The 23,710-nt window shown below is 45.4% G+C and overlaps 1 protein-coding gene across 2 annotated transcripts in view; it reads left to right on the top strand.

Annotated features, from left to right (window-relative positions):
* LOC143930367 (uncharacterized) overlaps window positions 1–23,242 on the top strand; it is an 87,971-nt gene extending 64,729 nt beyond the window's left edge. For both annotated transcript variants that reach the window (XM_077454641.1, XM_077454642.1), the window contains 2 exons: window positions 5,940–6,059; window positions 23,079–23,242. In XM_077454641.1, coding sequence (XP_077310767.1) covers window positions 5,940–6,059; window positions 23,079–23,141 — 183 coding nt within the window. In that variant the 3' untranslated portion in view covers window positions 23,142–23,242. The remainder of the gene's footprint in view (window positions 1–5,939; window positions 6,060–23,078) is intronic.
* The last annotated feature ends 468 nt before the right edge of the window (window positions 23,243–23,710 follow it).

Here is a 23,710-nt window from a genome sequence, read left to right on the forward strand (position 1 = left end):
GCGGTGAACCTAAAAAAATAACTAGCTACCTAGCGACAGTAGCGACACTGATGCAGCGATCAGAAAAATGATCGCTTAGTGACACAGGCAAAAGGGGGTGAAAGGGTTAACTAGGGGCAATCAGGATGTTAAAACCATTATTGGGTAGTATATCGGGGTACCTAGCGATATAAAAACCTGGCGGTGAACCTAAAAAAATAACTAGCTACCTAGCGACAGTAGTGACACTAATGCAGCGATCAGAAAAATGATCGCTTAGTGACAGTGGCAAAAGGGGGTGAAAGGGTTAACTAGGGGCAATCAGGATGTTAAAACCATTATTGGGTAGTATATCGGGGTACCTAGCGCTATAAAAACCTGGCGGTGAACCTAAAAAAATAACTAGCTACCTAGCGACACTAGCGACACTGATGCAGCGATCAGAAAAATTATCGCTTAGTGACACTGGCAAAAGGGGGTGAAAGGGTTAACTCTAGGGGCAATCAGGGGGTTAAATCTTTATTGGGGGGTGATAGGGGGCTACCCTGGACCTAACACTAACTGCCCTGACAGTTTTTACTTTTACAACTGACACTGAATGCATTGATCAGTAAAGAAATGATCAATGCAATCAGTGACACTGTGACTGGGGGGGGGGGGCGGGGGGGGGGGATCGGGGGGGGTTTGTGTACCTATGTGTCAGTGTAGTGTTTTGGTGCACTTACTTTTAGTCTTCTCCTCGTAGTCCGGTCAAAAAGACCGCCCCGAGGAGAATGACATCACTTCCTCCTTCCTGTGTAAACAATACACAGTGGAAGGAAGTTCGTCATTGGCCAGGAGCGATCGAGAGGGGGTGGCCAGAAACCAACGGCCATCCCCTCATCACGGATCGCTCCCGGAGGGAAACGGACCGCTGTATCCAGCGGGAGGGGGTCCGATCGGACCCCCCACCCGCTGGAAGGCAGGCACGTACATGTACGTGCTTGTGCCTGCCTGTGCCATTGTGATGACGTACAATGGCAATACGGCGGCCCTTAAGTGGTTAATATTAGAGGTTTGAAGGGGTCAAAAACAAAAGACATGCAGTGGATCTGCATATTTATACTGCTTACATATTGTCATTGAAGCTTTAAGAGATTAGCTTGTAATTAGGTGTCCAGAGCAGTGGTAAGTGTACAAGGGCTGTACCGATAGCAATGCAAAAATGGGCATAACCTTTTTATTAACTTACATAGGTCGTTCAAATTTCATATGTTGGTGGAATAACTCTTCCTCTATAATATAGTAATAGTTTTTTTTTCATTGCAGTTAAATAATTCCAAGTAGAGGAGGCAATGTGCTGTCTCTGAGTTCTTGATAAAAGCGGGGCACATGCTGTCTGAAATCCATAGAAGGCTACAGAGTGTTTACAGAGATAACACCATTGACAAGAGCATTATTTTGTCAATGGTTACATAGTTACATAGTAGGTGAGGTTGAAAAAAGACAAAAGTCCCATGAAGTCCAACCTATGTGTGTGATTATATGTCAGTATTACATTGTATATCGCTGTATGTTGTGGTCGTTCAGGTGCTTATCTAATAGTTTCTTGAAACTATTGATGCCCCAAGCGCCCCACCCCCCCCCCCCCCTGCTGAGACCACTGCCTGTGGAAAGGAATTCCACATCCTTAGCGCTCTTGCAGTAAAGAGCTCTCTACTTAGTTTAAGGTTAAACCTCTTTTCTTCTAATTTTAATGAGTGGCCACATGTTTTTTTACTCTCCCTTCAAATAAAAAGTTTTATCCCTATTGTGGGGGTCACCAGTACGGTATTTGTAAATTGAAATCATATCCTCTCTCATGAGTCTCTTCTACAGAGGGAATAAGTTCAGTGCTCACAACCTTTCCTCATAACTAATATCCTCTAGACCCTTTATTAACTGTTACTAACTTTTTTTTTTCCCTCTCATGCTTGCACTCATACCTATTAATTTTTTGATATAATTCTGTGATATACCTTGTTACTATATTATTTAGTTTTTTGGTTTAGATTTCGTTGTAACATTCACACACCCCCTGAAGAAGCAACCTATTGCGAAACATGTCGGGATTATGTGTGTCTGATAAGAACAACCACTGCACTGTATTGTCCAGTATTTTTTAAGCATAATTTGCCACTGATTTTAACTTGAAATTTAATAAATATTTGTATTATAAATTCTGTATTCCATTCCATTATATTTAATATTTTTTGTCATTTGCACCGTTAAAATCCCTATTCCCTCTCCTGTCCTTTATTAACTGTGTTGCCCTTCTTTGTGCTCGCTCCAATTCCAGTACATCCTTCCTAAGGACTGGTGCCCAGAACTGTACTGCATACTCCAGGTGTGGCCGGATCAGAGTCTTGTAGAGCAGGAATTATCATTTTATCTCTGGAGTTAATCCCCTTTTTAATGCATGCCAATATTCTTTTTGCTTTGTTAGGCTCAGCAATGGCATGCAATGCCAAGCTGCTGCTATCATCTACTAGGACCCCCAGGCCCTTTTCCATCCTAGATTCCCCCAGAGGTTCTCCCCCCAGTGTATAGATTGCATTCATATTTTTGCCACCCAAATGTATTATTTTACATTGAGCTTTTCAACATTAAACCTCATTTGCCATGTATTTGTGCAGATCTTATTGCAAGGTTTCTACATCCTGCGGAGAAGATATTGCCCTGCTTAGCTTAGTATCATCCGCAGATACAGAAATTGAACTGTTTACCCCATCCTCCAGGTCGTTTATGAACAAATTAAATAGGATTGGTCTCAGCACAGTACCACCAGGGGGGACCCCACTACCCTCCTCTGATCATTCTGAGTACTCCCCATTTATCACCACCCTCTGAACTTGCCGTTGTAGCCAGTATTTCAATTCATGTACTCACTATGTTCATGCCAACAAACCTTATTTTGTACAGTAAATGTTTATGGGGAACTGTGTCAAATGCTTTTGCAAAATCCAGATACACCAGGTCTACAGGCCTTACTTTATCTAGGTGGCAACTCACCTCCTCATAGAAGGTTAATAGATTTGTTTGGCAAGAACGATTCTTCATTAATCCATGCTGATTAATGATACCATTCTCACTACTAAAATCTTGTATATAGTCCCTTATCATCCCCTCCAAGAGCTTGCATACTATTGATGTTAGGCTAACTGGTCTGTAATTCCCAGGGATGTGTTTTGGGCCCTCTTTAAATATTGGTGCTACATTGGCTTTTCTCCAATCAGCTGGTACCATTCCAGTCAGTAGACTGTCAGGAAACTCAGTCAAGTAATTGCCAGACCATTGTTCCTAATTTCTACTAAGTACCCTCGCGTGCAAGCCATCTGCTCCCGGTGATTTATTAATGTTAAGATTCCCAAGTCTAATTTTAATTCTGCCCTCTGTTAACCATGGAGGTGCTTCCTGTGATGTGTCATGAGGATAAACACTGCAGTTTTGGTTACTGAAGCTATCTCAATAAATTCAATACCTTCGCCATCTCCCAATCCTTTGTAACCAGATGTCCTTCCTCATTCTTTATGGGGCCAATATGGTCTGTCCTCCCTTTTTTACTGTTTACATACTTAAAACATTTCTTGTGATTTTTATTTGCTCTCCTCCACTATGTGTCTTTCGTGTTCTATCTTAGCTGCCCTAATTGCACCCTTACATTTCTTGTTGCATTCTTTATAAAGTCTGGATGCTTTTATATGCAAGGTTGAGGTATCATCATCAGCAAAGGAAAAGGCCTTCAAAAAATAAATTTTTACATTGGAGTTAAGCCATCCCGTCATATCAGTAAACATTCTGTAGCAATCCGTGGATATCAGACAGTCTGCATCCTTCCTTAACCAAGAACTTAATGACAGTATGTTGATCCTGCCTGAAATGTATTGTTTACCTGTGTAATGGAAATATGAGGCCTACAATTGTTTTTACTTCCAAGGATACCATATCTTATAAGACATCAGTATTTATGAACGTTTGTATTCTCCAAGGGCACTTGTTGGTCTACAATACTTTGAATAGGCAATTTACCATCTGTCTCTTTGCCCCCTTGAAGGGTTCCTGAAAAAGGTTTATGTGGCCACCTGGCTGATGTAAGGATGAAAGGAAGTAGGACCTGAAGTCGCGTCATTTGTAGCACCTCCCAGGGATCATTGTAATCCAAAAAATGTACACTCAGCTGCTCATTGGGTTGTCATAAATGCCAGCTGGTGACTTAAAGCTGACCTACCTTAAGATTTCTGTCATGGCCTAAGCGTGCCCCCATTGACTGAATTTGGCAAAGTCTTAAGATGTGTGAGCGGGAGTGTCTCTACCTGGATGGGTAAATGACTATAGGGCTGTATTCTTTGCAAGCATATATAACATCAGAACACAGGCCTCTGGCCCTCTATTTTGGTCTCTTGGTCTCCCTGTCTGGGAATGCAAGGTTGTCTGCGTAATATATAACCATTATTCTTTGTTCTTTTTTTTTTCTGTAGCTTTCTATCCTGTAATTGTCTCTATGTATTGTAACATAATTCTTTTTTTTATTACTACTTACTTACAATTTAATTTTATTAAAATAATGGCCAGCTTTTTTTCTTTATAAATAAGTCAGATCTTTATTTTTTAGCACGGTTATCATTTGTTATTAACTGGTATCTAATTGTTAATAGTCCTATCAGCATTGGCTAAATGGCTAAATTCTTATATAGACAAAAGGTTATAGTAACTTAAATATATTTATCAAGAGAAGAAGTGAGGTGGAATAACCGCCAAACACCTGCAATACAAAAGCAGAAGAGAAGAAGAGTTATATAGAAGAAGTGTGAAATGTGAAATTTTAAGAACCTATGCAAATTAATTTACAGTTATGCCCACTTTTGCATTACTTTCAGTACAGCCTTTGTAGTTTAGTGGTGGCAGTGTTGCTTGCTGTTTATAGGTTACCGTAATTTAATTCAAAATTGTTATTTTAGTTATATTCAGAGGCTGAGCCTGGTGAGCTTAGTCAATCATTGGTACTTTATACGCATTGGTTACTCCAACAGTAAGATCTTCTTGGCCTAATTGCTGACGCAGCCCATGTCCATCTGGGACATTTGGGTGTTCCTGTGACCTGGAATAGTGTCTCATAATGGACACAGCAGGTGTCCCCAGAAATCTCAGCCAATACAGTACAGCCACCAAGAGATTGGAAAATGTTGGCGAGTTAAACCCCCTGAACATTTCTTCTAACACAGTTTGGGATGCTCCTAGCTCTTCGGTAGTGTGACAATTTCACTTACACTTGCCAGAGAGGAAAGCATCCAGCCTTTTCTATTAAAGCAGGCTACTAAATTTAGGTTTTTAGATAGGGGATAGACTTGCTTTAAATGGGCTGGTGGGCATGTAGTTAAGCTATCTTGACTTGGAGCTCCCCTCTTTCCCTTCTCGCCATTTACCTGGCCAATTAGAATGCCGTTATTGACTTCAGAGGCACTATCAGAATAATAACAGATATTGGCAGGGAAGATTTCACAAATTAAGTATTTCCGGGGGAATACATGTAAATGACATCTCCTTAGATGAAGAGAGGGTTCAAGATTTGCAGCCTTCTATAGATACTTGCAGGTGCAATTCATATCATTTCTTGGGAGGAGGGGGGTTAAGGTGTTGCACCAAATTATGAAGGAATCATGCTCTGTCAAGCCCCACATTGGTCCAGGCACATCAGTAATCCAGGAATCAGACGTTGATTTCAGTAAGAAAAGACAGCATCAAGGAGAGAATCAAAATTGTATGCTAAAAATCTTATCTAATTTCCTCTATGTGGTTAGTTACAGTGAAAAACAGAATTGGGTGAAAAAATCTGTTCTTTGCAGTTCTATAAATCCAGTGAGTGGGTGAACTCACCAGTCAACACAAACAGACCCTCATTATTTATTTCATTACATTTCACTTCCTAATATTTTTGTTGGCAGAATCTTTCATATGGAGTCCTGGTCATGCTGCTGGTCATCGGTTCCTGGGGAGCAATCTCATCCACCATTACTGTCATCTACAGATTGAAAAGGCTGTGTGGATCCTGTTGCTCAGATAAGGTACAAAACATATGAAAATGCCAACACTCCCTATGCTGCAATTACACAGGATTGTACGTCACTATAGAATATATGAGTCAAAAGTGCAAACCAAACAGCATGTGACAGGAGGAGCAGGTATTTGACAAACCTCTGAATGTTAAATACCAGCAGTGGCTCAGACAGCAGCAAAGCAGCAAAGCTTGAAGACATAGGAAACCAGAAAGGTAAGTATGAAAATATTTTTGAACTTTCTAAGATAAGAAAAAGTCTAATGTGTGTGTGTGATGGCATTGGCCCATTGGAAGTAAGGCTTGGTTCTGATGAAGATACAATAGAGTGCATCCTCCTTCAAAGGTCTGTGATAAAGAAATAGTATGGGTGGAAATTGTTCAAGGCTGCTACCCCTCAGTGCACTCAGTAGATAATAAACTCTAGAGTGGGTATTAACCACTTAAGGACCAGGCCTCTTTTTTAGATTTGGTGTTTACATGTTTAAAACAGTTTTTTTTGCTAGAAAATTACTAAAAAAAATATAAAATGTTTGGGGGTTCTAACACCCTAGAGAATAAAATGGCGGTCATTGAAATACTTTTTTCCTGACAGACTCCATGGCAGCCAACGTGTGGGTTTAGTCCCGCCTCCATTACCCTATAGGACGATACTCCCATAAATCTTTGCTCCCTGCCAGAGGCTGTGTTCTTTTTTTGTCCTCCTCCAAAGGACCTAGCATGTGTCTTTTTGTACCCTGAAGACTTTTTTTTTCCTGTCATGCGGACCGGCCGAGCGACTTGGAGTCGCATTTTTACAATAAGCTCTAGCTACTAGCGGAGTATGGAAAGGGGCATATGGAAGAGGCACTGAAGAGGTGTATTCCTGGTCACTGACAGGTTAAACCACGTTCTAGTCATGAGCCTAGCTACTAGCAGGTGACTATCGCCCTCCCCCCAGAAGTCCGTCATGTGTTTGGGGACCTACCTTCAGCTGGTGTCCGTCTACAGGAGTGGTGAGCTTTATGTTTTTCTTCAATGGCAGCCTTTCTATGTTGTTTTGTGCCTGTTATTGTTTTTTCTGTGTTGTCCCCCATACACTGTTTGTGCGGTGTGTCTGGCAAGCTGGGCGGCTGGTTTCCTTGCGTTCCAGCTGCCCAGCTACTTCCTTATTCCCCGCTCGGCCATTCTGCGCAGTCGCGGGACCGGCGCGAGGACGAGGCTTGGTTCGCGCATGCGCACTAGCATTTTCATGGCATAATTGATGACGTCATTTAGGCAGCAGTTTTAAAAACAGAGAACAGCTTGCAGAGCCTCTGGGATGCTTGTAAAGCCTGCAGTGCCATTCCTGAGTCCTGATTACTTCAGAAATAGGTATGTGTCTATGGGGAAAAGGACATACTACCTGTTTTTCTTTCCTAGCTGTTCTCTGTGTTTAATTGGGGCTATTTTATTCCAGCCCTGATGGCTCCTTCCAGAATTTTGGATTCCTCGCCGCCTGCTAGTGGCCAGCCCTCTCATAGCAGGTATGTTTCTCTTGGGTTTACCTGCCGGGGGGGGGGGGGACAGTGGAGCATTAGTGTATGTTCCGCTAACACAGTTGTTTTTTTTTTCTATTTAGCCCTTCTAGGTCTACCCAACGCCGGGCCGGAGTTCTCACGAGGAAGTGATTCGTCTAAGTCCCACCGCCGGCATTCCTCTTCCAGATCCAGACGCCATGATTCTCCTGCGAGAACCAGTCACCGTAGTCGGGAACCATCCCGCCCTTCCACGGCTTGCTCCAGTCATGCAGCTGAAGGTTTATGTTGGGGGTGTAAGACGCATGTTCCTGCTAACAAGTCCCTTTGTGATGCCTGCTATGTCAAGGCGACGGGCAAAAGGAGTGACTCTGACCAACAACTGAAGTCTCTGGTTGAGAAGTTAGTCAAGGACAGTTTAAAGAAATTTGAAGCCCCTCATTTGTCTCCCATAGAGTCTCCAAGGTCTCCAGGGAGGGATGTTCAGGCCCAGGACACATGGGATTCCTCTTTGCCTAGCCATCCGTCTGCTGTCCTCTCAGATAGTGAATCTGAGGAAGAAGAGACTGGTTCTGGTTTTGACTTTTCCTTGCTCCCTCCTTTGGTCAAAGACATCAAGGAAACGCTGAACTGGGAAAAGCCGGAAGTGGCTCCGGCGAAACAAAGAACATTTTTTAAACAACTAACGAAGGAGCGTATTAGCTTTCCTTTCTCCTCAGAGTTGGGGGAAGTGATCTCGGATGAGTGGAGCAAAGTAGAGAAAAATAATTCTCTTCTATCCAAGATTCAGAGGCTTTACCCTTTCAAGGAGGAAGAAGTTAAACATTTGGAGTCTTCCCCTCTGGTGGACGCAGCTGTAATGAGACTGGTCAGACACGTGACCCTGCTTCTAGAGGATACAGTCTCTTTCAAGGATGCTCTGGATAGGAGAATTGATTCTGACCTGAAGAGGATCTACCTTATGGCTGGCATGGCCTGTAAACCAGTTCTGGCCTTAGCGGCTCTATCGAGAGCAATGGAAGTTTGGTCTGATAGTGTTGACGAGACACTTAGAAACGTCTCAGAAGACCTTGCCAAGGGTTCTCCCATTCAAGAACTCAGGCTGGCTTTGGCTTTCTTGGGGGAGGCCTCGATTGATATCATCCGGCTGGTGGCTCGAGTTATGCTCTCCTCTGTAACTGCCAAGCGTGCCCTGTGGCTCCGTCCTTGGCTAGCTGATCCCGCTTCTAAGCAGGTTTGGTGCCGTATTCCCTTTGATGGTTCTTCCCTTTTCGGCAACAAGTTGGATAGTGCTATAACTCGGGCCACTGGGGGTAAGTCGGGGTTTCTTCCCCAGGATAGGCGTCTGCAGAGTCAAAGGAGATCGTTTCTGAGAAAGCAGGGTCAAGACCGTGCCAGGGAGGCACGCAGCTACAGGCCTGCACAGGAATTCTCCAGATCTTGGAGGTCTAGACAGACATCTCTCAAAAAATCTGCAAAAGGCAGTTCAATGGGGGAAAAGGAGCCTACCAAGTCCTTTTGAGATCGGGCCCGCCCAGACGGTCCGGGTAGGAGCTCGTTTATTCCACTTTCAACAAGTTTGGTGGCCTCGATCCAGGATTTTTGGACCGTCAGGACGGTCTCTTTTGGGCACACTTGGACGTTCAGCAGTGTCCCCAAACTCAAATGTGTCCCCACATCCATTCCAAGGTCAGAAGAAAAAAGGCAAATTCTATTAGCCTACATAAAATCTTTGTTGAATCATGGCGCCACTATTCCCGTCCAAACAACCAACGCGGCATGGGAATGTATTCCCCTCTTTACTTGGTCCAGAAGAAGAACAGTGCATGGAGACCTGTAATAGACTTGACACATCTAAATCGCTTCATCAGAAAGGAGAAGTTCAAGGGGGAAACTTTGTCCACGATCCAACAGTCAGTGCAGCCAGGGGACTGGCTTGTCTCAATAGATCTCAAAGACGTCTATTTCCACGTCCCGGTGGCAACAGAGTTCCAACAATTTCTTCGTTTCTCCATAGGCCAGCTTAATTTGCAGTTTACATGCCTTCCCTTCGGTCTGTCAACTTCTCCTCGTACATTCTCGAAGGTCCTGCTAGCAGTCGTGGCATTATTAAGAATCAGGAAAATCCGGATTCATCATTACCTGGATGATCTGCTTCTTCTGGCTCAGGACAGAGATTGTCTCTTGGAACACAGGGATCAGGTCATCGCAACCCTCAAGGAATTCGGGTGGCTCCTGAATTTGAAGAAAAGCCAGTTAGTTCCTGCGCAGTCTCTCGTGTTCCTTGGAGCTCTTTTCGACACGACAAGGGGTACCATCTCTCTGCCCGAGGAGAAGGTTGCAGTAGTTCAGGACAGGATTTGCCTGGCTCTCTCTTCGTCTCATCTCAGTGCTCTTCATTGCCTAAGGATCATAGGCACCATGGTGTCCACCATACTGATGGTAAGGGGGCGCAATGGAGGATGCGCCCCTTTCAGATGGGCTTCCTTCGCCAATGGTCGGGAGAGAAAGTCCAGTCCATCGATATCACTCAGTCCATGAGAGGTTCCCTCCTCTGGTGGCTTCGTCGGGAGAACCTGCTGAATTGCCACTCCCTTCTTCCAATCAAATGGATCACAGTGACGTCAGATGCCAGCAACAAGGCTTGGGGGGTGCATTGTCTGATGGAAGTGGCCCAGGGCATTTGGGACTTTCCCTCTCGGGGGATAGTGTCAAATGTTCTAGAATTACGTGCAGCCTTCCTAGCGTTGTTGGCATTGCCGCATCTGATAGTGGGAACATCCGTAGTCCTCAGGCTGGACAATACGACTATAGCCTACATAAGGAAACAAGGGAGTACCAGAAGTAGGTCTCTGCTGCGGGAAGTAGATCCAATCATGCGTTGGGCCCAGAAGAATCTGGCCAACTTAACGGCAGCCTATGTGCCTGGAGTTCTCAATGTCCAAGCGGACTTTCTCTCACGAGTCCACTTGGACAACAACGAGTGGGCCCTTCACGAAGATGTCTTTCAGTGGGTTCTAACCCTGGGGATTTCTCCAGAAGTGGATCTCTTCGCCTCCCGTTACAACAGGAAGATAACAAAGTTCTATTTGAGGTTCAAAGATCCGCAAGCCTACGGGATAGATGCCCTAACAGAGCAGTGGTGGTTCCACAAGGCATACGCCTTCCCTCCAATTCTGATTGTCTTTCAGTTTCTGAGGAGACTCAGGTGTGAAGAAGTAGAGGTATTAGCAATAATTCCGCATTGGCCCAACAGGCCTTGGTTTCCTCTCCTATCTTTCCTCAGTTTCCGGGACCCGGTTCCTCTCCCACCCAGACGGGATCTGCTCTCGCAAGGCTCGATTCTCCATCCATGTCCGGCTCACCTACACTTGAGGGCCTGGTTCTTGAGAGGGGAAGGCTGGAAGCACTAGGGTGTCCTAAGGAGGCCATTCCTACTCTCTTAAGTGCAAGGAGACGAAGTACTAATAAAGTATATGAACGGATCTGGGCTAAGTTTGTATCCTATATGTTCTCCAGAGCTAATTCCTACGCATCACCTGCAGTTCAAGACGTCTTGGGTTTTCTGCAATTGGGCTTGGACCTTCCCTTGTCAGTTAGTTCCCTTCGAGTTCAAGTTTCTGCTATCTCCGCATTTACAGGGGTTTCGTGGGCCAAGCATGCCCTTATCCAACAGTTCTTCAAAGGCGCAGTGAGACTGAGACCCCAGAGGAAACCTAGGTTCCCTAAATGGGACCTACCACTAGTTCTGGACTTTTTTTCTCATTTTAATAAGTCTCTTTCCATCAGAGAACTCACCTTGAAAACTGCCTTTCTGGTGGCGGTCACCTCGGCAAAGAGGGTATCAGAGATCCAGGTTCTAGGAGTCAAAGAAACCTTTCTAACATTTTTTACGGACAGAGTGGTCCTAGTTCCAATGTTGGGGTCAAACCCTAAGGTCACCTCGGTTTTTCACGAGAATCAGGAAATCTCTCTGCCCATATTCAGGTTCTCGGGTTCCTCGGAGGTTCATCCGCTTGATGTTGGTCGCTCATTAAAGCTATACTTGGAAGCTACAGCTCAATGCCGTCAGTCAGATTTCCTGTTCGTTCTGTTCTGTGGGAATAACAAGGGCTCCAGGGCATCAGTCAGATCAATTGCGGCATGGATAGTTCAAGCAATCCAGTGGGCATATAGAGAAAAGGGCTTGGCTCCTCCTCAGGCGGTAATGGCGCATTCAACCAGAAGTCTTTCTACCTTGTGGGCGGCCTCTCGCCATGTGGCCTTCAATACACATCTTTATGTCTCATTATTGTGTTGAGCCGGCGGCTCTATCCTCAGTTGACTTTGGTGTTAAAGTTTTGTCGGTTGGCGGTGTCAAATAAATCTTTGTTTATTCAGCATTTTGCCCACCCGGGTGTGTTTTGGCGAGTTATTTCCCACACGTTGGCTGCCATGGAGTCTGTCAGGAAACTGAAAATTTATGTCAAAATACTTACCGTAATTTTCCTTTCCTGATGGACTCCATGGCAGCAGGAGGAGTTCCCTCCCAAATGGCTGGAGTAGGATAGTTACCGAACACGGCCTCTGGCAGGGAGCAAAGATTTATGAGAGTATCGCCCTATAGAGTAATGGAGACGGGACTAAACCCACACGTTGGCTGCCATGGAGTCCATCAGGAAAGGAAAATTACGATAAGTATTTTGACATAAATTTTCAGTTTTTCACACCGTATTTGCGCAGCGGTCTTACAAGCGCACTTTTTTGGGAAAAAATTCACTTTTTTGAATAAAAAAATAAGACAACAGTAAAATTAGCCCAATTTTTTTTAGATTGTGAAAGATAATGGTACGCCGAGTAAATTGATACCCAACATGTCACGTTTCAAAATTGCGCCCGCTCGTGGAATGGCGTCAAACTTTTAGCCTCAAAAATCTCCATAAGCGACATTTAAAAAATTCTACAGGTTGCATTTTTTGCGTTACAGAGGTCTAGGGCTAGAATTATTTTTAAAAACCTTTTTTTTTCTTATTTATTTTAATTGATTGAAAAAAAAATGGATCACTTTTATTCCTATTACAAAGAATGTAAACATCCCTTGTAATAGAAAAAAGCATGACAGGTCCTCTTAAATATGAGATCTGGGGTCAAAAAGTCCTCAGATCTCATATTTGGACAAAAATGCAAAAAAAAAAAGACATTTAAAAAAAAAATACCTTTAAGAGGTATGGGCGGAAGTGACGTTTTGACGTTGCTTCCACCCTCCTATGGTATAGAGACAAGTGGGGGCCATCTTAGCCTCACTCGTCTCCATACCCAGCTAGGAAAAGGACCAGATCGCTTCTGCTGCTACCGACGGCTCCGGTAAGCGGTGGAAGGTGCGGGAGGGTGGCGGGAGGGGGGGTGGCACCTCTCCCGCCGCCGATAGCGGTCATCTCACGGCGAATCCGCCATGGAGACCACCGTTATCGTACAGACGACCGGCGCCCGAAGAGATGGATATCTCGGTTGTGGCAGCAGCTGCTGCCGTTACCGAGATATCCCTCTTCAAAAATAGGACATACATCAGCGTGCGCTGGTCGTTAAGTGGTTAAAGCGGTATTAAACATGGACAAGTTAAAAAAAAACAAAAAAACACTCCCTGAAATGTAAAGGCGTAATGTGCTAGTATGCATTCTAGCACATTATGAAAGACTTACCTTGGAACTAAGCCCAATATCACTGTTTCCATCTTCACCCAGTCTTCCTTCTGGGATCACAGGTTGTAGTCACTTAATTGGCTTTGTCGCAATGACGCCACTGCTGCAAATGGGAGTCACAACACAGAGCTCATTAAGGACAGCATCGGTATGCCAGTCCTTCAGAACGCATGCGCTGGTAACGTCACCAGCTGCTGCTCACTAGAATATCTCCTAAACGGTGTACATTTAGGAGATATAATAAAGCTTACCTGTAGGAAAAAATAAGCAACGAGCACTTACTACCACTTAAAGTAACACCTAGTACAAAAGTTTATATCACTTAGAGGTCTTTTTGAAATGTTTATTTGTTTAAAGCATCAAATACAGCCAATGTGTTTTGGGGGGGAAGGTCTCCCCCTTCCTCAGGGCTTAAGCAGTAGATATTATTAAAATCACAATGAGATGTAATAGAAGGCCTTTGTTAGGGCTTGATAAAAGACTGTTACTATGGTACTATGAACTTCTGGCTGGGTTACTGGCATAGGACCTAAATGGAAATCTTCCAAATGACACAAATAGTAGGTAAACAAACTGACAAGGTTTTTAACTATTCTCTACACCAAGCTTTCTCAAGCAGAATTCCATAGAGTTCCTCCAGATGTAGCTAGAGCTTCCTCAGGTAGTGGCAAATTAATCTCCTTTCTACAAACACCACCAATGTAAGGGGCGATTTCCCACTGACATCCAATGTAAAGCAATGCCTCTGACCGTAAATGTAAAGGGGCTTTTCTACTCACCACCAATGTAAGAGGCACCTATCCACCACGGGACACTACACTTTTGAGGGTCTACTTTATTTTTGGCCATTATTATTATTATTTTTATATTAACATTTTTATTGTGGTATAGAGCAGGAAGTGGTGTAAAATGCCCTGCTCTGGGTTTCAAATACATTAGCTATGTCACTTTCCTTATTTTGTTTATTTTAAACTTTACACAACTTACTGAGCATGCTAATGTGTCATGAGCAATAGATATGTAGGTGTATAGATAACCGCACTGACTCCAATGTGAATCAGTTACTGTGAAAGATGAAAAAAAAAAATTATAGATATACACCAATACCACTGTGTACTTGTGCCCAAATTTTCATACATACAATCCTAAAATCATTATTTTGTTACAAAAATGTCCATGCAAACAAATAGTGATCACTAGTATGTAAGGACACTCCTAAAATTGGCTAGTGTCCAATTCCTTGCTGTGCATGCTGTTCACCACAAACCTTGTGTGTAATCCTCCACCAGCCAAATTTCTCACTCGCCAAATTACCATCTCAGTCATGTAATAAGAAAAATACTATCATTGCACAAAATATTTATTGAATTTACATAAAACACACAGTATAAAATTTGCCAACTCACATTTAAAAGTGCCCTCTGACTGGCACTAAGTTTATCTAGCAATTCGTATCAATGGCTGTCACAACGCTCCATCCACAGAAGCCGAGAGAGTGAATACACACCAATGATCACCATTTGTTTTCATGGACATTTTTGTAAGAAAATAATGATTTTAGGATTGTATGTCTGAATATTTGGGGCACAAGTGCACAGTGGTGTTGGTGTATATCTATTTTATTTTTCACAGTAACTGATTCACATTGGAGTTAGCGCGGCTATCTATACACACATTTATAACACCCCGCATTGCGGAGTCACTTTAGCTGCAGCTGACAACACAGACATATAGCATTTGTATTGATAATTTTTAGGTAGCTATTTTTGAATTTTGCATGGATGACACTTTTAATTTCAAAATAATAATATTAAAAATAAAATAAAAATAATATTTAGCAGGGATTCTCTCACACCCGGAAATTATTTCAAGGGCTCCTTCAAAGTAAATAGGTTGAAAAAGCCTGCCCTACGCGATACAAATAAAAAAAAATACTAAATGAAAAAAAATATTTATAAAGTAGTGATGTTCACCAAACATTCACTGAGAGGGAATCAATCTTTATTATTTAAAGCACATATTCCAGAAAGCCTGCACCTGATGTGCATGTTGGGTGAATGTCAGATTAACTGTTTTATAAATATGGCCCTAAGTATTCGTTTTCTTTTCCTGATGCCTTCATGGCAGCACACACTAGGTTGTGACTCCGCCCTCACAACCTGACAGGATTGGTTAACTATAAATTTGAAGGGGAGACCCCCGCTACATTCTATTTTTTTATCTTCACCTGACAGGTTGGATTATCCAGGTTTCAAGATATCTACAGATGAATAAGCCTCTTACCGCATCACCCCACCAGGTTCAAGCCTCTTCTGTTTGGAAGTCCCTCCTGTACAGTCTCTAAAAGAGCTTCATGGAGGGAATCCCCCTTCTGGTGGTCTCAGGGGACATCTGGTTTTGTTTATAAGCTTTAAATAAGCTTTCGTTTTGCAGTGGACTCCCTTGCTGTATTAAATACTTTTTTTCATGGCTCTACCTCTTTTTTCCTCTTCCAGGGTTGCTGGGGCTTGTTGTCGTCCAGTGCAGCTGCCATGGCTGCTGCTAGTGTCCCTGCCGTTCTGCGCATGTCCGTTTTGCAGCTGGATAGTTTTTCTCTCTGAAGATAGGTTTTTTCCCTCTTCCAAGATGGCGCCGGTCCCCTCGAGACGCTCTGCGCATGCGCGGAGCGTCATTCGGCCGCCGCTATGGCGCCCTTTTTAAAATCCAGTGGTGTGCTTCTGCATACTGCTGTTTGCTAAATACTGCCCTGTATCTCCTCCTTTCTGCTGGTTAAGGTAAGAACGTTTTCTTTCTGCTACATATTTATTATCTTTTTTGTTTATGGCAGTCTGCAGGTTTCTTAGGGTTCTAAGTCTTAAAGGGGCAGGCAAAAAAAAAAAAAGGAAAAAAAAAAAAAAATGTATTATTGTTTATTTTTCTGTTTATTGGTTTGCGAGAAAATTCTTTTTTATTTTCCCTTCAGTCTATACTGTCTACTCTTTTCCATGGAGTCCACTGCCCACGCAGACCACCGACAGCAAGAAAGGTAAGAGACTCTACCGCCGTAGGTGAGTATTGAAGAAGAGAGAAAAAAAGAGTGCCGACAGCTAAAATGCTGCTTTTTTTGGCAGCCCTACCAGAGCAAGAGAAGCAAGTTCCAGGCATGGAAGAGGATCAAGTCGCACTTCTAGTAGAAGATCACACAGGAGTCGCTCAAGGTCCTCATCTCATCAGAGACATGGTCGCTCTCGTCACAGTCATTCGCACCACAGTCACCCCCGGCATAGCCGGTTGGACCACAGGAGGTCTCCTTCCTCTCATCACAGCCGTCACGCCAGACCCGCAGCTAACACCTGCTGGATATGCGGCGCACCAGCCCTGCCAGAAAAACTCGCCTGCCGTTCTTGCTTCAACTAAGCAACTAGAGAAAAGGAGGCGGACGCAAGAATAGCTACTGATCTTATAAGGGAATCAGTACGGGAATCTATTTTGGAGACAACAGCACCCGCTATGGATGTGGCAGTCCCTAGTACATCCGCTGCGCACCCCTATCACTCCCAGGCTTCAGAATCATCTTCTGATAATGACGGCCAGGAGATGTCTGCAGGGTTTGATTTTTCTTTAGTGGAGCCATTTGCAAGATCAGTCAAAGAGGCTATCGGCTGGAAAGACGTTATTGCTGAACCTCAGGAAACTCGCAAGTATTTCCCCAATTTAAAGAGACGCCCAGAATCCTTCCCGTTCATTGAAGAACTCTTCAATGAACGGGCGGGTGACTTTGGCGGGTGACTTTGTAGCGGAGGCCTCAGTGGACATCATAAGGTCCTCGGCCAGAACAATGTTGGCATCAGTGACAGCAAGGAGGGCCTTATGGCTGAAACCATGGATGGCCGATACAGTATCTAAAATTAATTGGTGCAAAATTCCTTATGATAGCTCTAATCTTTTTGGTGCCAAACTAGACTCGGCCATTTCCAAGGTCACGGGAGGAAAATCTGGGCTGATTCCCTCCGATAGAAGACCCAAGGCTCAGAAAGGGCCTTCTTTTAGATGCAATCTCCCAGATAAGTATAGGGAGTCCAGATCCTACCGTCCCGGCAGAGAGTTCAGAAGGGATTGGAAAAATACTAAGCCCTCCTTCCTAAGAATGCAGAAGACCAAGGCTGCACCCGCAGGGGAGCATCCAAAATCATTTTGAAGGTTTGCCCGTCCACCCAGCCCAGGTGGGCGCCAGGCTAAGGGGTTTTCTTCAGATCTGGACAAGGCATATACAGGACATGTGGGCACTGTCCACAATCAAGTATGGGCACAAGTGGGAGTTCGTGAACAGGTTTCCAGGAAACCACTTTCAGGCTACCAGACTACCATCCACACTATTCAGGAGAAATCTCCTTGTAGGATATGTAGCGGATTTAAAGCAAATGGGGGCTATTGTGGAGGTTCCATTGGCTCAAAAAGGGAGAGGTTTCTACTCCCCTTTATTTTTGGTGAAGAAAAGAACAAGAGATTTTCGTCCAGTATTGGATCTCAAAAGGCTCAACAGGAACATCAGAGTAGAAGCCTTCAAGATGGAGAGTCTCCAATCCATACTCCTAGCGATAAATCTGGGCGATTGGATGCTGTCAGTAGATTTGTCGGACGCCTATCTTCACATCCCAATCCCTCCAACTTTTCAAAAATGTCTTCAATTCGCCATCAATCATTGCCATTTTCAGTTTCGATGCCTTCCATTCCGCATCTCGTCAGCTCCCAGGACATTCACCAAAGTTCTTTTACCATTAGTGGCATTCCTCAGAGGAAAAGGTCTTCGAATTCATCATTACTTAGACAACATTCTACTGTTGGCAAAAAGTCAAGAGTTATTGCTTCAGCACCGAGAAATTCTTCTTTCAACTCTCCACAACTTCGGATGGATTGTCAATTGGAAGAAAAGCAGTTTACAACCCACTCAGAGGATGGTGTTCCTAGGAGCACATCTGGACACCGAACTAAACAGAGTTCAACTCCCACAGGCAAAGATTCAGCCTCTAATTCAAAAAGTGCGGAGGCTGCTGTCAGCAAATCAGCTAGAGTCTGTCTGAGTATGCTGGGATCCATGTCGGCTACCATACCCATGGTGCAATGGTCCCAATGGCACATGAGGACCCTGCAAAACTCCTTTCTCAAGCAGTGGGATGGAGTGTCCATGCATCAAATCATTGTCATCTCCAGGTCGGTGAAGCGATCAGTATGGTGGTGGACACACCAAAGCAATTTAAAAAGATACAAGCCGATAGTTCCTCCGGACCCGGAAGTGGTGACTTCGGATGCTTGCCAGGGTGGCTGGGGAGCCCACTATCAGGACTAGATCCAATGGCAGTTCCAAGCCCTAGGAGTGGTTTCCAATATATTGGAGCTCAGGGTGGCCTTTCACGCCCTGACGGCATTCACGCATCTACTTTCGGGGAAAGAGTGTGCTTATCAGGATGGACAACAAGGTGGCAGTATCTTATGTACAGAGACAGGGAGGTACCAGAAGTGTTACTCTGATGAGGGAAGTTTGTCCCATTTTAGAATGGGCCCAGATTCACCTGGCGGACTTGAGAGCAGTGTATGTACCAGCAGCGCAGAATGTATTGGCCGACTATCTGAGTCAGAGATCGTTGTCCAACAACGAGTGGTGTTTGAATCCTCACATTTTTTCTCTCCTGATGGAAGCCTGGGGGACGCCAGAAATAGACCTAGCAGCCACACCTATAAACACCAAATGTCGCAGGTTCCTGTCAAGGAATCTGTTTCCGTCAGCTGAGGGAATAGACTGTCTGGTCCATCCATGGAATTTCAAGTTGGGGTACATATTTCCTCCTACTCCATTGATTGCGAGGTTCCTATCCAGACTTCGGAGGTCCTCAGTAACAATAATCGCAGTGATTCCATTCTGGCCAAGGAGGCCGTGGTTTACGACCCTTCTGCAACTCAGTCTCCAACCGCCAATTCCCCTTCCACTAAAACCAGACCTTCTCTCACAGGGACAGTTCCTCCATCCAGCTCCCAGAGGTTGCATCTGATGGCCTGGAAATTGAGAGGTATAGACTGAGGGCACAAGGCTGTTCTCAGGAGGTCATCTCTACCTTAATGCAGGCTAGGAAGGTTTCTACTAATTCCATCTACGCAAGGATTTGGGAAAAGTTCTGCCTCATGGCCCAAGAAAGGGATTGGAATCCTCTTTCTCCAGAAACGCCTCAAATTCTGGAATTCCTTCATTCGGGAATTAACAAAGGCCTCAGTTCAAGTACCCTCAAGGTGCAGGTTTCTGCTCTTTCTGCTAAAACAGGCACAAAATGGGCTTTCCATCCCCTGGTTATACAATTTCTTAGGCCGCGTACACACGGGCGGACTGTTGGCTCAACTTTGTCCGCTGAACAGTGTTTCAGCGGACAGTCCGCCCGTGTGTGGGCTTTCAGCGGACAGTTTCAGCGGACAGTTTGACGGACAAAGTCTTTCGGAAATTCCGAAAAACTGTCCGCTGAAACTTTGTTTGAGCGAACAGTCCGCCCGTGTGTAGGCTACTTTCGAAATGAGCAAACTGTTCCCGCTCGGAGGAAAGTCTGCTCATTTCGAGCGCGTGTGAAGGTAGGCGGGGCCCGCGACGGAGACGTCGCGGGCTCCGCCGCCTGGAATGGACTTAAAGGGGAACCCCAACGCCGAAAAAAATCGGGGTGGGGGTCCCCCCAAAGTCCACAACAGACCCTTGTCCGAGCACGCTACCCGGCCGGCCAGGAAAGGGGGGCGAGCGAGCGCGCCCCCCCTCCTGAGCCGTACCAGGCCGCGTGCCCTCAACATGGGGGGTGCCTTGGGGAGGGGGGGCCGCGCGGCCCCCCCACCCCAAAGCACCTTGTCCCCATGTTGATGAGGACAAGGGCCTCTTCCCGACAACCCTGGCCGTTGGTTGTCGGGGTCTGCGGGCGGGGGGCTTATCGGAATCCGGGAGCCCCCTTTAATAAGGGGGCCCCCGGATACCGGCCCCCCACCCTATGTGAATGAGTATGGGGTACAATGTACCCCTACCCATTCACCTGTAAAATAAAAGTACCCAAAAAAAAAACACAACACACGAGAAAAAATATTTTATTGCACAGCTCCGGGGGTCTTCCGTCTTCGGGGGTCTTCTCGCCGGACTCCTCCGCTATCTTCGTGTAGCTCTTTTGCTAGCGGAGGAGTCCGGCTTTCTTCCTCCCCGCCGCCGGCCTCTTCTCCCGACTTCGGGGGTCTTGTCCCCCTCTTCGGTTCTTCTGCCGGGCCACCGCGCCTTCTTGTAGCTCTTTTGCAGGCGGTGGCCCGGTCTTCTGTCGCCGCTGTCGCCGTCGCCGCCTTCCGTTCTTCTTCTTCTTGTTCTTCTTCTTCTTCTCCAGGAGATGTTGACACGACGCTCTCTCCGGCCGGAATGCCAGAGCCGCCCTGCGCTGCCACTTATATAGTGACAATGGGGCGGTGTCACATGGTATATGTCACATGGGTTAGTCACATGGGTTGATGTCACATGGTGACCCCCCCCCTTACGATGTCATAGTCCCCATGTGACATCAACCCATGTGACCAACCCATGTGGCATATACCATGTGACACCGCCCCATTGGCACTATATAAGTGGCAGCACAGCGCGGCTCTGGCATTCCGGCCGGAGAGAGCGACGTGTCAACATCTCCTGGAGAAGAAGAAGAAGAAGAACAAGAAGAAGAAGAACGGAAGGCGGCGACAGAAGACCGGGCCACCGCCTCTAAAAGAGCTAGAAGAAGGCGCGGTGGCCCGGCAGAAGAACCGAAGAGGGGGACAAGACCCCCGAAGTCGGAAGAAGAGGCCGGCGGCGGGGAGGAAGAAAGCCGGACTCCTCCGTTAGCAAAAGAGCTACAAGAAGATAGCGGAGGAGTCCGGAGAAGACCCCCGAAGACGGAAGCTGTGCAATAAAATATTTTAACCCTGTGTTGTGTTTTTTTTTTTGTACTTTTTTTCACAGGTGAATGGGTAGGGGTACATTGTACCCCATACTCATTCACATAGGGTGGGGGGCCGGTATCCGGGGGCCCCCTTATTAAAGGGGGCTCCCGGATTCCGATAAGCCCCCCGCCCGCAGACCCCGACAACCAACGGCCAGGGTTGTCGGGAAGAGGCCCTTGTCCTCATCAACATGGGGGCAAGGTGCTTTGGGGTGGGGGGGGCGCGCGGCCCCCCCCTTCCCCAAGGCACCCCCATGTTGAGGGCACGCGGCCTGGTACGGCTCAGGGGGGGGCGCGCTCGCTCGCCCCCCCCTTTCCTGGCCGGCCGGGTAGCGTGCTCGGACAAGGGTCTGTTGTGGACTTTGGGGGAACCCCCACGCCGATTTTTTTCGGCATTGGGTGTCCCTTTAAGTCCATTCCAGGCGGCGGTGCCCGCGACGTCTCCTTCGCGGGCCCCGCCTACCTGTACACGCGCTCGAAATGGGCGGACTTGCCTCCGCCTTACGTGGGCGAGTCCGTTCATTTCAAAAGTTGAGCGAACTGTTTGGCAAACAGTTCGCTGAAACAGTCCGCTCAAAAAGTGCCGTGTGTGGGCAAGTCCGCTCATGCAAATTTTGAGCGGACTGTTGCGGCAACTGTTTGACGAACAAAGTTTCAGCGAACAGTCCCCGCATGTGTACGCGGCCTTAGAGCTAGCCTGAAGATAAAGCCTCCTAGGAAGCCTATTTTCCCATCTTGGGATCTGTCAGTAGTTCTCCATGCCTTTTCCAATCCACCGTTTATTCCTTTGGAGTCTATTTCACTATGGGACTTGACTTTGAAACTTACTTTTCTAATTGCTATAACATCAGCCAAGAGAGTGTCAGAAATTCAAGCTCTGGTGATTTCAGAACCTTATTTGGTTTTCTTTCCGGATAGGGTATTTCTTAGACCCTCAGATCGTTTGGTACCCAAAGTGGCTTCTTCCTTTCACTATAACCAAGATATTGTCCTTCCATCCTTCACTGATGATCAGGGAGAGCCTCATCCGCTGGACATTAAAACCACGATCACCAACTATTTGTCAGCCACCATCTCCTTTAGGAAGACGGACTCTCTGTTGATTATTCCTCATGGAACCAGACGCGGACAAGCAGCTTCCTCACGCACTATTGCATCCTGGTTGGTGAGAGGCATTAGAAAGGCATATTCCATTCAGCATTTGGCGATTCCAGAAGACATCAGGGCTCATTCTACTAGGGCAGTGGCTACCTCCTGGGCAGCATATTGCAGGGTGTCGCCAGAGACGATTTGTAGAGCAGCAACCTGGTCTTCTGAACATACTTTCATTTCTCACTATAGAGTGAACTCTGCCCATTTGTCCTTGGCGGAGTTTGGTAGATCTGTTATAAGAGCCAATTCTTCGGCTTTGTAGGAATTAAATATTTTTTGCATTTACCCACCTGTCTGGCGAGTTATTTCCCAGTGTGTGCTGCCATGAAGGCGTCAGGAAAACGTTACCGTAATTTTCCTTTCCTGACGCATCTTCATGGCACCACATAATGCCCTCCCGTTTTATTTTGTTTATGATGATATTTACAGAGAATGCAGCGGGGGGTCTCCCCTTCAAATTTATAGTTAACCAATCCTGTCAGGTTGTGGGGGTGGAGTCACAACCCAGTGTGTGGTGCCATGAAGATGCGTCAGGAAAGGAAAATTACGGAAAGGTAAGTATACAATTTTCCGTTTTTTTCGCTATAGCTTTTGGAGTGACATGGAGGTTCACTCTAGGATTTCCAATGTCGGTCACACTGCCCAGTAAACAATAAACAGTATTTGTTACTCTTTTTTTCATCTCATTTGCTGTTTTTTTTCCACATGACAATCTGATAAATCTGTTTTCTTACCTCTTCTTGTTTATTAGGAACTTGCTAAAGAGGATACTGAACCTCTGGAGAAGACTCCTATTGATGCCATCACTGTCTAAAGGATAAGATTATAACCCTTAACAGAATATCCAGTTATGATTGTTGATTTTTTCATATATTATTCAATCTTTGATTAGTTAATTATTTGATTTAACTATTTAAACACTTTAAAATAATTATTCATATATATATATATATATATATATATATATATATATATAAACAAATAAATATGTGAACTGTATAAACAACAGAAAGGTTTTCTGTTATGGATGATCATTTTTTTATTATGTGATAATAAATGTACTAAATGTTTTTTCATTGTCAATGTGAAACCTGAATAGTCCTACTTTAACCGGTTAAGAAGCAGTCGCTGCAGTCATACTGTGTCAGGCTGGCTCCCCTGGGCGAACCGTCGTAGCTGTACATCAGCCACTTTAAGAGCTCTAGGGGGCGCCAGCATGCCCACGGCGCGACAATGGAGTGCCTGGTGGCCGCGATGTCTGCCGGGTACCCACGATCACTCCTGAGAGAGATAGAACGGAGATCTGTCAATGTAAACAGACAGATCTTTGTTCTGCCAGGAGAGAGGAGACAGATCTGCTGTTCATACTGATTATGAACAGCG

This window comes from Lithobates pipiens, unplaced genomic scaffold (genome assembly GCF_037356315.1).
Source record: "Lithobates pipiens isolate NorthernLeopardFrog02 unplaced genomic scaffold, aLitPip1_a1.2 Scaffold_25, whole genome shotgun sequence".
NCBI classification, from domain to species: domain Eukaryota; kingdom Metazoa; phylum Chordata; class Amphibia; order Anura; family Ranidae; genus Lithobates; species Lithobates pipiens.